This window comes from Tachypleus tridentatus, chromosome 13, assembly GCF_004210375.1.
Source record: "Tachypleus tridentatus isolate NWPU-2018 chromosome 13, ASM421037v1, whole genome shotgun sequence".
NCBI classification, from domain to species: Eukaryota; Metazoa; Arthropoda; class Merostomata; order Xiphosura; family Limulidae; genus Tachypleus; species Tachypleus tridentatus.
Window position 1 is genome coordinate 124,468,713 of NC_134837.1, and position 13,101 is coordinate 124,481,813.

General features: G+C 34.4%; 1 protein-coding gene across 7 annotated transcripts in view; it reads left to right on the top strand.

Annotated features, from left to right (window-relative positions):
* The window catches only part of LOC143238850 (mutS protein homolog 5-like), a 105,222-nt gene that overhangs the window by 43,172 nt on the left and 48,949 nt on the right, over positions 1-13,101 (top strand). For 3 of the 7 annotated variants that reach the window (XM_076479430.1, XM_076479433.1, XM_076479427.1), the window contains exons 2-3: positions 9,691-9,892; positions 10,918-11,044. In XM_076479430.1, the coding sequence (XP_076335545.1) occupies positions 9,737-9,892; positions 10,918-11,044 (283 nt within the window). In that variant the 5' untranslated portion in view covers positions 9,691-9,736. Of the gene's footprint in view, positions 1-6,808; positions 6,966-8,904; positions 9,018-9,282; positions 9,428-9,690; positions 9,893-10,917; positions 11,045-13,101 lie in introns of those variants that run through there. The other 4 variants (XR_013020805.1, XM_076479426.1, XM_076479432.1 and 1 more) reach the window with 4 other exon arrangements.

Sequence of the window (13,101 nt, forward strand, 5' to 3'; positions counted from 1 at the left end):
GTTTTTTTTATTACAGTTAATATTACTGTACATGTTGGGCGATTTTTTTACTTTACAAAATATATGCATATTTATAATCTACAAATTTTAAGTTTTAAAATATACACTGTTTTTGTTCATAGTGTAATAGTTGTATATTCAAAGAGAATAAGATTATATTGGCAAGAAAATGCTGTGGTTGTGTCTTTTACAAAACACACACACACAACTAAAACCAATGGCCTGTTTCTAAGCGGTTATTTGAACTTGAATGTCGATTAAAGAGATTGTGGTAATTTTGAAATATTACAAGGACACGTATATGATAATATCGGTAATCACACATTTACTCTGTTTACTGTCGTAATACCGTGTCCCAAAACTCCTGTGATAAACTGGAAATAGTAAAGTAGATAACACATGGTTTTAGAATAATCGAGACCTGTAAAGATGATAAAAGTATGTGTTTGATATGTTAGTCTATCTATTCTATTTTAGTTCAGTGACATTAAAAAAAATTTATCTGGAATTGAAAAATGGTGCCTTCAACAGTTTACCTTGAACTTTTTACCTGTTTTACAATACATGTCATTAATATGATCTGGCCTGGTAGTTAGGGGGCGCTCGATTTGCAAGTTCTAAACTCGTCACCGATCATGCTCGTTCTTTCAACAGTGGTGCTGTTATAATGTGATAGTCAATCCAAGAATTGGTGACGGGTGATGTTGATTATCTGCCTTCCCTAGCGCAGATAATCCTTTTGCAGCTTGGCGCGAAATCCATCAATAACAACAGAATACTCTTTGCTCTTGTTTGAAAACTTTCTTCCTAGTGCGTATATGGATTTAACTCTAACCTAAATTTTTTCAGATGATAAAATCCAGTAAGGTATTTTCGGGATTATGGACGAAATTATCCGTGATAGTGAGGGTATCCAGCTGATAATTAGTACATTCTATTCATTACAACGTTTTGTTTTATAGCACTGCATTCTCCTAATTGGACCAGCACACCAAATGAGCAATGTTAGTCATAATAATCGTTGTAGATAAATTTATTGATAATTGTAATACTAATTATTAATCCCAGATGAATAATCATAAGGTTCACCTAACTAAAGTCACATTCTTTTGATCAAGATGGCTACCTTCAGTGAGCACAGCCATTTTGGATATTGATTACATCACATTCGGATTACTATCAGTCTCAATACTTGCGATGGGCAGAGCACAGATAGCTTTGTATGATTAGAAACATTAATATCGAAATGCTGGTGTTACCTTAAACAGTTTAGTTATGTTGACTATCTGCCTTCCCTTCAGTCTGTCACTGGCGAGTGCAGATAATCCTCTTAAAGTTTGGCCTGGCATGGCCGAACGCGTAAGGCGTGCGACTCGTAATTCGAGGGTCGCGGGTTTGCGCCCGCGCCGCGCTAAACATGCTCGCCCTCCCAGCCGTGGGGGCGTTATAATGTGACGGTCAATCCCACTATTCGTTGGTACAAGAGTAGCCCAAGAGTTGGCGGTGGGTGGTGATGACTAGCTGCCTTCCCTCTAGTCTTACACTGCTAAATTAGGGACGGCTAGCACAGATAGCCCTCGAGTAGCTTTGTGCGAAATTCCAAAACAAACAAACAAACAAACCTCTTGAAGTTTGGCACGAAATCCATCAATAACAACAGAATACCCTTTGCTCTTGTTTGACAACTTTCTTCCTAACGAGTATATTGTAACTTCACCGTAGTTGTGTGTGTGTGTATACAGCTCTGAAGAATTAGAAATAACGTATTTTCAAATTATTATCATTATTTATCAGCATTATGGCGTGATTTTGTGAAAATTTATTAATTAATCGATTTTCCACTCTCTTGTTTTGTTTTTGGACATTTTCACGAACAAAAGAGAATCTTGCAGACCTCTTCCTTTAATGCTTGGCTAAGCCTATTTGTAGAAGCTTCTACTACAATGGATAAATGAAGCATTAGTGTAAACAAATGTGTAAGCTAATCAGATTTTAAAATAAAACACCAATTTCATTTAGTCGACCATATAGTACCATTTCTTTCTTTAAACCTTACCGTCCTGAAGCCCCTTTAGAATGATCACGTATCCCTATATGTCTCCTGACTATAGGTTAAGTATCAGGGTATTAGTCTTAAAAAAGAATAGTAAAGTGCTTCCTTTCCCACTTTTATGAATAAAATATTTATAATAAGTTCAAGATGATGATTCTTTGTTTCATTGTTGGGTATGGCCTAGTGATAAGCATGCTTATTTGCGATCCGGTGGGTACAGAGTTAGAGCTGCGATGTGCCGCTGAATACATGCCCTGCTCTTTCTGCTCTGGCAGCACTATAACTGTGACAGTCAATCCTTCCCATGCTAAAATGGCACAAGCGGATGGTAATGGTAACATGAACAAAGTTGTAGGGTATGCCAGTCAAAAGCAGCCTAAATCCCTAACAGCTGGTAACCGTCATTACACTTGGGTAGAATGGACGGATGAAATAAAGTGTCTTGTCTAAGGACACAACAGCATGACACTGGCCAGTCTGAAACTTGCAACCAGACGAAAGTAGGAAGCTAATGAACCACGATTTTTCCTTTTAGTCGATAAATAATACCCTCATAATCGGCGGCGTATGACGTTGACTGACTGCTTTCTGTTAGGTCTGCAGTTGTAAATTAGGAATGACTGAGCTTGAATCTCAGGAGACTATGACCTGGCCGTTTAGCCCGTGTTTAGCACAAGGAACCATTCAGTGTTTTAGTGTTCATTTCACGCCGAGGTATGCATTGTTTTGTCTATTTTCAATCAGTTCCCTCAAACTAACTCAAGCGACGTAATTTGTGCAGAAGTTGAACTTTAGTGTACTTGAGAGAGATGATGTTAATACATTTATGTAGATCGTTGTATATGTGACAGCGCGAGCACGTGAGGGACACATGCCAACCGTTGAGCTTGCAAAGCCTTTATGTACATCACTGGCGTCAATATGTGCACCACCTGACATATAAATACCATGTTTGTAAGTTTCAACGTGGTTTAGACGGTGGAACAACCATATTTTTTAGAACGTGTTAAATACTTCAACACTGTTTATGGAATGCATGACACACAAAAGTGTGCGTTAAGGTTCTGATGGTGCTTAGTCAAATAAATGTTAAGAACTCTGACTTTTGATTGTTTATTTCAAGGTTGTACGACCTCTCTTGTAGGATAAGGGATGACTGTTATATGTAACCTGATGAAGGGCTGTTACCCGAAACGTTGTTTTATTAATAAAACTGTTTTAATTTGGCGAGTGTTTCACTACGATTTTATATTCCGTTTTGCATTTTGTTAGATATGCATTCCGCGTGGCTAGCATAGTTTCTGAGGAAAGATATTAGAAAAGGTTTTACTCTAAATGCATTTAGAAATGGTCATCATGACCAAACGTTTCCCTGTGTTTAGTTGCAAATACGTCTGTGTTACATCAAGCTGCAAGCTGGCGATCTGGCTTTTAGTTACTAAGGTTTATGATTGTAAGTTTGATTTGTTTGTTTGTAGTTAAGCACGAAGCTACACACTTGGCTATCCGTCGTGTGACAGAGGGCTAACCGCTTTACTACTGGAAGGCTAAACTCATTGTGGCCAAATACCTTTTTGCTTTGTGTATGCGTTTTGATTGGGGAATTGCGAATTTGGGGCCTTCGTTGCACGTGCAGACAATCGGATAGTTTAAACACCTACCCTCTTTTTTTTTTCTTTTTTATCTCTTACACACAATATACATGTAAAAACGGCTGGTTTGGGTTGAGAAAATTTTTATGTAGAGGAGCGAACAACGTTTCGACCTTCTTCGGTCATCTTCTCTACATAAACATTTTCTTAACCCAAACCAGCCGTTTTTACATATATTTTTGTCTACAAGTGGGTTTTTTCGTCATCACTGATTATTTCTTACACACAATACTCTTTAGGATGTTTGGTTGATTTAAATAATCCAACTGTTGAAGGGTGTATTAACTCTACACGTATAGTTTGTACACGCATTAAAAGGATATATTGGTCCGATGTACATAGACGTGTGTAAATATATATATTTATAAAACTTGTACACATTTTAAAGGTGTATATATGTATTCATTTCTATTTATACATACACCTTGAATGATATATATAACCATCCATCTTGTGAAACAATTTTTTTTGTGCTCTGTTATCATTAAAGGAAACAAATTCTGTTTCGTTGCTTGTTTAGTCTGCTAAGTATTACAAAATGCAAATCACCAGTCATTCCATAAGCCACACGTACATATTTGTGTGGTGAGCAACTAATTTTGAGTCTAACATGTAACTATATAGGGGACGTCATTGACGCTGGAGATGCGACTAAGTGAATATGAGCTTCTGTCTTGTCCTCTTGAGTTCGCTTTTCTGTGATTTATTGTAATAGAAGTCTTCAAGATCAACTCCTATTCAGATGTTGAAGTCTGACATTGTTTTGAATTTTGTGCTTATTCTGTGTTGCTTCAATGACAAGAGCTTGGTCAACCCTATTATATAAAACAAACGTTTTTACATAACAAAAATACATAATTTGAAATGCTAAATATTATTAACATCACACAGTCCAGAAAAGTGGTGATTCAGGCCTTACATCCAGTTCGTATCCATTCATGATGACGAGAAACCCACTTGAAGTAAAAATGTATTCTCAAGGCGGCTGGTATGGGTATTAAACCTTTAATTAAAATAAAGCACAGAACAACTTTTCGACCTTCTTAGGTCATCTTCAGATTGCCAAAAGTTGCAGGCTCTCTTTGTTAATCTGAAGATGACCTAAGAAGGTCGAAAAGTTGTTTTCTATTTTATTTTGGTAAAAGTGTTAATACCCATACCATCCGTGCTGAGATACATTTTTACTTCAAGTGGGTTTCTCGTCATCACGAAACGCTGTTCTGTACTGTATTTAAAATTTTAATATCCATACCAGCCGTCTGGAGAATGCAGTTTATATCCATATTTAATGTCGTTGTTTCAACACAAAGTTACACAATGTGCTGTCTACGCTATGTCAAACGTGGAAATCGAACTCCCGTGTTAGTTGTTAATTCGCAATTTTTTATATTTTTTTCTGACCCATCGAAGGATCAAACTCTGTAATTAACAGCTTCATATCTGATAAATCTCACGATTAAGTAACGCGTTTCGTATTTCTTCGTGTGCTGACCCGGATTTCCGATTTACTACGATTTTAGTAAGCCATTTTTTTAAAGTGCATTAATATTTTCCTGTTATTCTTTCTGGTTAGACGAAGCTTAAAATACACAAACTACGTCACATCTCGAGGACAATTCTGCGTGTTTAATACGTTTGTGTTACGTCAAACTACGTCACTGTCCCGCCTTATGACGTCATTTCTTGGAGGTGCGTTTTCTTGACTTGTATCTTTATGTATCAGTATGCTTACAACAGTCTTTTTGTTCAGAGAACAATAGAAAATGCTGTTCTAATTTTCTTTTTAATCCAGGTTTTGGTATTAAGAAAAACAACAAACTGGATTGTTCTTAGAAATGTATTGTTGTACATTAAATAGAGGTAATTAAAAACTTGCTCCATTGGGCTATAGTGACGTAGCACATCGGCGTGTTCTCCAGTTTGTCTGTATATACTGAACAGTTGTGACCTTCTTTTTGGTTTTGGTTGTTTTTTTTAATCACAATGTACATGAATTGTTATGACGTAATAATATGGAAATTTAATAACCACCGCTTATGTGTATAGATATTTAAACATTATATAAACATGAAAATATTCATAAAAAATTGTCTCTGTTATCGGATGTAACATGTTGGAACATCTGATGAAGGTGTTTATCTAGTCTCTAAACACACAGAAAAGTACAGAGAGCAATTGATAAAGTGTTGATGTCTGGTTTACGTCTCTTTACGAATATGAAAAATGTGCACATTTTATAAAGGTGTTAATGTCTATTTACGTTTCACTTCTATCAATCATAACAGTTAATTCAGATGTTGTTTGTGCGTAAGAAACACGGAGTATGTGGGGTAAGAATCGGCAGTCGATACAAATTTCTTATATACACAAACCGTTTTCAGACATCGTGGAACGCGTTCTTTGTGCAGGGTTGTTTAACGGGAAGAGGTCAGTATAGCTTTCGTTGAAATTTAAACTACGTACGAGCTACTACAGGGTGTTCGGAAAGTCACTGTGCACTTATGTATTTATTAACAGACAAAACTGCACAGTCACTTTCCGAATACCCTGTACTTCTTCTGACCAGTCTTAGGCTTGGTTTTCATACTTCATTGTACTTTATATCTATCGATATCTACTACTACTGACCAGTGTAGACTTGGTGGTCACACTTCATTGTACTTTATATATATCAATATTTACCAATACTTAATAGCGTAGACTTGGTGGTCATACTTCAATGTAATACATATACACTGGTACTGACTGGTATAAACTTAATCATACGCTATTTAAATTCACTTCTAAACTAGCCTTATTTAAAGCTACTTTCTTATATAACTAAGTTGTCAATTGTTTTCGTATGTATCTGCTGCTCTAAAACAAGTAACAAATGTTATCAGATGTATCCACCACTTGGAAACATCTAATAGACTCTTATCCGTTTGACATCAGTTGTGATTGACCAAATTCAAGAGTATATGAATTTATAAATATTTTTTAGAATTATGTCCCATCTAGAATAACGAATCAGGAAACCGCAGATGACTTCCGGTCTTTCAATGGCAATACACAGTTGGTCCCTAATGGCCGATTTGCTCAAACGTTGAGTATTCGAGAGTACCTGTTAGTGCACTTGGAGGCTGTATAACTAACGAGTCTAGAAGTAATTCGTGATGACGTATAGATTAGTGTCTATAGCACGTGGGTGTATACAGGTACTTAACTTTTCCTGTACGTCTCTCCCAAGGTCTGCTGGCAAGTTGAACTTGTGGACAACTGTAAGTGGAACAAAAAAGTGATTGTTTGATTAACAGTTGGCGACAGTTATTAATCGTAGTTATCATGGAGGTTGTTTTTAATTTCACTGTCCAAACGAGTAAATGCGAATTTTTGTACTATGTGATTTTGCTTAACATTCCCCCCAAAAAAAAAACGAACACAAAATTTTATAACCATTACGTCATCGAGAGCAGATATTTATCAGTATATCTGTTTGCTTTTTATTAAGTAAATTTAACACAGAAACAATTACCTAAGGTATTTGCAAAGCTTTCTGTGTTATCGAAGCTACATGTGAAATAAACTTGTTGTGGATCTTCTTTCAGTTCGCGACCTCTATTGGTTGTTAAATTATTAAATATTATATAATAATTTTTTAAAATAAGGTTTACAGTAATGAAACACTTTCTTTAGGTAATATTTCATTTAGACTAATTTTTGTTTTTCAACTTATTTTACAATCATAATGTTTTTTATTGTTTATTTCGAATATTCACTGGAGCACAGGTAGACTATTGTGTAACTTGTGCTTAATTCGAATCAATCAGTCGAATATTCGCGCAGAGTTACGTAAAGGATATACATTTTTAGTATTATAGACTACAGGTTAAGGTATCTAGCTCAGGCAATTGTAATCCAGTAGTGGTATTTGACCGTCACTATTTAATTATGGGACGCGATTTTAAGGTAAATGGACCTTGCTTACTCACCAGACTACGCTTCACTCGAAGGCAATTGTATTAAATGGATGTGAATCGCGACTTAAAATTCAATAATATAATGTTCGAGTATGCGTTATATTTGTGTTTATTTTGGCAGTTTCTTACTACAAGCTTCAAATTAAAGCTGTCAGCAAATACGTTAGCAGAATAAATAAATAAATATATTTGACATAAAACTTCTAATTATATAATAATTTGACCAAGTTTCACGTCGGCTCACACATGGTATTAATTGAAACAATAATGATCCAAATCTAGATCAGAACATTGATAGGGCTAGGAAGGAGTTTGTAATGGAAACCTTAAGTGAATTAAATTAAATTCACTTAGATGATCAGTACTCAGAAATTGTGACCGTTCCAAATTGAGCCTTAAAAAATTTCAATCTTAACAACCAATAGGACTAAGTGTAGTCAGTGATTATCTTATGAAATTGCTGACCAGAAAGCCCAAGGTTTATACTACATGATCTTCATTTAAACTGTGGGTGTATCTAGTATAAACAGTGACAAATATATTTAATTCTGTGATAGTGGGTGGCCGTCTTTCCACTGGTCAATAGTTCAAAACTTGAAACAACTGTCTCTGATCTTTAGGGGTTTCTGAACTGGCTGTTTAACTCATTTTTGCATAATGTGCCATTCTGTTCGAAACTGCCAGTACCAATAACCTACCAACCAAAAACAGATTACAAGAACTAGCTTATTCATCTTTTGAAGAACATAAAGTGTAAAGTCAGATGGTGGTTGACAGTAATTGGAGCTAATCTAATTACTTCTTGTGCTTCTCTTCATGTTATTTTGTGACTTGGTATGGCCTGGTGGTCAGGGAGCTCGACTTGCAACCTGTGGGTCATGAGTTCAGATACTGTCACTGAACATGCTTGTCTTTTTAGTTTTGGTGGTGTTATAATGTAATGGTAAATTCCACTATTCATTGGTAACAACTAGTCCAAGAGATTTTAGTGGGCGATGTTGACTGTTTGCTTTCCCACTAGTCAGCCACTTCAATATTAGGAACAGCTAATGTATATAACTTTGTGTAAAATTTAAACAATTATTCTGTAGTGTATATGATCACCTGAGCCTAACTATTAATTAGTTATTATTTTATTGTTATTACTGGGTACTAATTACTAAGTATGACTTGAATAAATTAGTGGAGCTCCTGAGAAGGGCTGTGTTTGTGGTAGTAAAAACTGTGATTCAGTCCTTGTTATTACTGATATAAAAGCTGCTGTCCATATTTCTCTTAGTAGGACTTTAATTAATTATTTAAATACTTTCAAGGGAGAGATCCAGGCTTTGCTGACTTCTGTGTTAATAAATAGTAAGTTGATTGTAGAAGAATCTTTCTATGTCCATCTAACTGATAACTCGCCCAATAAACCTGGCAGATTAATTAGTACTTAGTATCTAGTAATAATAATTAATAATTATACTTAAAGAATCATAAAGATTAACAACCAATAAAACATTTGTGTCTCTTATTATTTTGTGATGATTGTGTAAATTTAGCTTTTATCATTCATTGAAAAGACATATTAATTTTAGGAATGGGTAACCAGTAAAACGTGTAATTTGGAGGAAATTGATACAGTCAGGGCTACCATCTAGAGTAGAGGGGCTTGAGAGACCTTTACCAAATACCAAAAATTTAGTTTCCGATTTAAGTGCAACAAATGTAAAAAGAAATGTTTCACACACATTTGTTTGTTTATCTTTTATTCTTTGGACTAGGTAAGCACTTTTATTAAATTATGAACTTCAATACTTCTGACAGTATATAATCTCTATAGCAAACAGGTCTATTTGCTGCTTATGTAGACTTGAATAAGGATTAATTCATGAAAAAATGTTTAATTACCAATAATAAAACATCATATTTTTAGTATCACTGACTTTGCTAAATAATTTCCTTTTTTCTTCTGTGAAAATAAATGTATACTCTCAGAAACGAGTTTTCATGATGATATATGAACATTTTGAATTCTCTGTTTTAGCTTGCTTGGAGCATTAGTATTGAGGTTTTAGATAAGACTAAGCTCTATGATGGCTCTACAAGATCGTACCTTACCCACTGAAAGCAAAGATGCAACGGCTGCAATGATGTCAGTTGATGAAAATGAATCTCTTAATATGTGTGAGGGTGATGTAAGTGTTTCTAGACAGTCCCATATCTTTTCTGAAGAAGAGGCTTCTCAGGTATGGAGAAAAGAACACTTCACTTTTAAAACATGTACAACTTGTCGACTTCATGAATGCTATAAAATGCTTTTATAATCATTAGTAAATTATGTACTTTTATAATTCTCCTTAATTTTACTTATAAGTCTCCTAGTATCCATTTCAAAATAATGTATTTGAATTTTTGACATTTCTAATTTTTTCTTAGTTTCACTTCAAATACTTCATTAATAACCTCATCAATTAATTTTTCAGAATTAGTAGTGCATGCTGAACAGGAGTTTAGTCATTTTGCCAGTAGAGTTAAATTAAAGTGACCTTTATTCTCAAAATGGTGATGATAACCTTTTATTTCAGCCAATGTTGTAATCAGTCGTTGTTGCTTTACCAGAGTTAAAAGAATAAATTTTTCTACTAGTCTGATGAAGCTGTAATGGTGAAATATTGACTGAAATAAATCTTTTATTGTTATCTGGAAAGTAAAGATAATTTTTTCTAACTTTATTGCTTAATCTTTTGTTGAGATAAAAAGTTCAAGTTTATAAACTATAAATCTTTATATTGTTGATAACAGTACTGTGGATCAAGGTTTCTCTTTTAATCTGAAGTGAAAATCTCAGTATTATCGATTAAATTATTGTAACTTTGAGTTAATCTTTTAATTTATAACAGTGCTATGATATGAAGTTAGCTCATTCATGTGGAAAGATTAACAATCTTTTTGTTTCTAATTAATTAATTAATTTGCGAGTTTTGTTTTGAAGAAACAAATTCCATGTTGAAGAATACACACCTATGGTTTTAGTATACTCACATTTAATCATGTTGGACAATATGTATTTAAAGTATATGGTTTGCTAATTTCTAACTGTGGTGGAATAATTTTTGTTTAGTTGTTTGTTATTCAGAACTTTAAAGCAGTCTGAGATTTTTATAATTTATGTTGAATTTAATGTTCTAGTGAAATCTTTGTCAAGCACAATATTTTGCATCTGACTTTTATGCGTTTCCTTATCAACATGAAGTGACAATATTTATTCTAGTGTTATCTCAGTATGGTATGGGCAGGAGGGAAAATTGGTGCAGCCTATTATGATATTGAAGCATGCCAGATCCAAATGTTCTCAGATCAGTCAGAATCTCCACCAGATTTTGGTTTAGTTAAAACCTGTAAGTATGTTTCAGACTAGTGCACATAATAACTAGGAGAGTAAGTTATGTAGTTAAATTTCCAGTGACTGTTGTGACCATGCCCTGCTCCTGAAATAAAATAATAGTAAGTTATGTAGTTAAATTTCCAGTGACTGTTGTGACCATGCCCTGCTCCTGAAATAAAATAATAGTAAGTTATGTAGTTAAATTTCCAGTGACTGTTGTGACCATGCCCTGCTCCTGAAATAAAATAATAGTAAGTTATGTAGTTAAATTTCCAGTGACTGTTGTGACCATGCCCTGCTCCTGAAATAAAATAATAGTAAGTTATGTAGTTAAATTTCCAGTGACTGTTGTGACCATGCCCTGCTCCTGAAATAAAATAATAGTAAGTTATGTAGTTAAATTTCCAGTGACTGTTGTGACCATGCCCTGCTCCTGAAATAAAATAATAGTAAGTTATGTAGTTAAATTTCCAGTGACTGTTGTGACCATGCCCTGCTCCTGAAATAAAATAATAGTAAGTTATGTAGTTAAATTTCCAGTGACTGTTGTGACCATGCCCTGCTCCTGAAATAAAATAATAGTAAGCACCATATGTAATTTTTTAATTGGCAGTTAACAAACTTTGATTTTGAACTTAACCTATGCTGAGTGTCACATTTTGTCTTCCAGATCAGTGATTGTTGAAAGTTTCTGAAAACATCTCTTAAGTGTTGCATGGTTTATATGTAATTAGTAATTTTCAAGCATTTCTTTCAAATTTTGAGCAGTTATATTGTGGTTTGCATATTACATTCTGTTGTAGTTTTACTGGTATTTTGTTACAATTGTGTTAGGTGACACTGTTAATCTTCCTGGTCAGTAGTTGTTAAACTTACATTAAGTGTCATGTGCAATGTTTCTGATCAATAATTAATTGTCAGACATACTTTAAATGTCACATGTAATTTTCTGGTTACTTAGAATACAAAAAAAATTCTTAATTGCAAAACACACTTTCCTTCTTTTACACTTAAAGCTATTACTTGACTGCCAGGATTTCTTCCTTTCACATCTATGTATTAGTCTGATTTTTTTTTATCACTTACCTCAGTCTTGTTACCCCCAATTAATTACCCCTGATGATATTTGTCTTATGGCCCTCTCCACCTATATCAGTGCACCCTCTATCCTGGTACTGTATATAAGCACATCATTCAGATAATGGCATCACTTTTTCTCAACAAAGCATCACTAATGGGTTTCCCAGCATCTGATTGTTTGAAGATACTTTGAATGTTCTCCATGTTACATAGCTGATTTTTCTAAAGAAAAAATTCTGATTAGTAATCTAATTCATGGTAAGAATTTCTGGATTATTATTTCTGGCACAGATTCAAATCAGGTCTTTCCTATCTTGCCTCTGATATGTAATGTTGTACAACAATCAGAAGGAGAAGTCATTAAGAGTCTGCAATTGAGGATGATTCTCAACAATATGGAGTAAATTTAGATTTGTTTTTTCCTGCACCTTCTTTTAGTCTTTTGACTTTTCAAATGCCCTGTGTGGGATAGTTGTGAGTTTACAGATTTGCATTGCTGGAATTCAGGGCTCAATTTCCTGTAGTAGACACAACAGATAGCCCAACCTTGGTTTGTTCTAACAAAACAAAAAACATCTGACGAAATGTTGTTTTAATCAACAGTAATTAACACAGCTCTTAAATAACATACATAAAAACAAAAAAGGAAGCTGCTTTAGGATAAGCTGCCTCTGCTTTGTTTTATTTAGTTGATTCATCAAATGTGTGATGTCTTGGTTCTTTTCCTGGTTGCTTTTGAACTTGCACCTTATTTGATAGCTGAAAGGTCTGAGAGCAAAGTTTAATTTTCCCTCCATTCACAGACACCATGGTTCTTGTTAGGAAGTTTACCTTTCAGTTGAGTGAAGGGATGTTAGGTTTTATCTGACATGGTTGTTGGAACTACTGTCACCAGGTGAATGCTTTATCCAACTTGAAAATAATACACTTGCTCCTTAAATTTTGGAGTTCAAGGCAGAGTTTGTAGTTAACCTGAATAGATTAATGTTC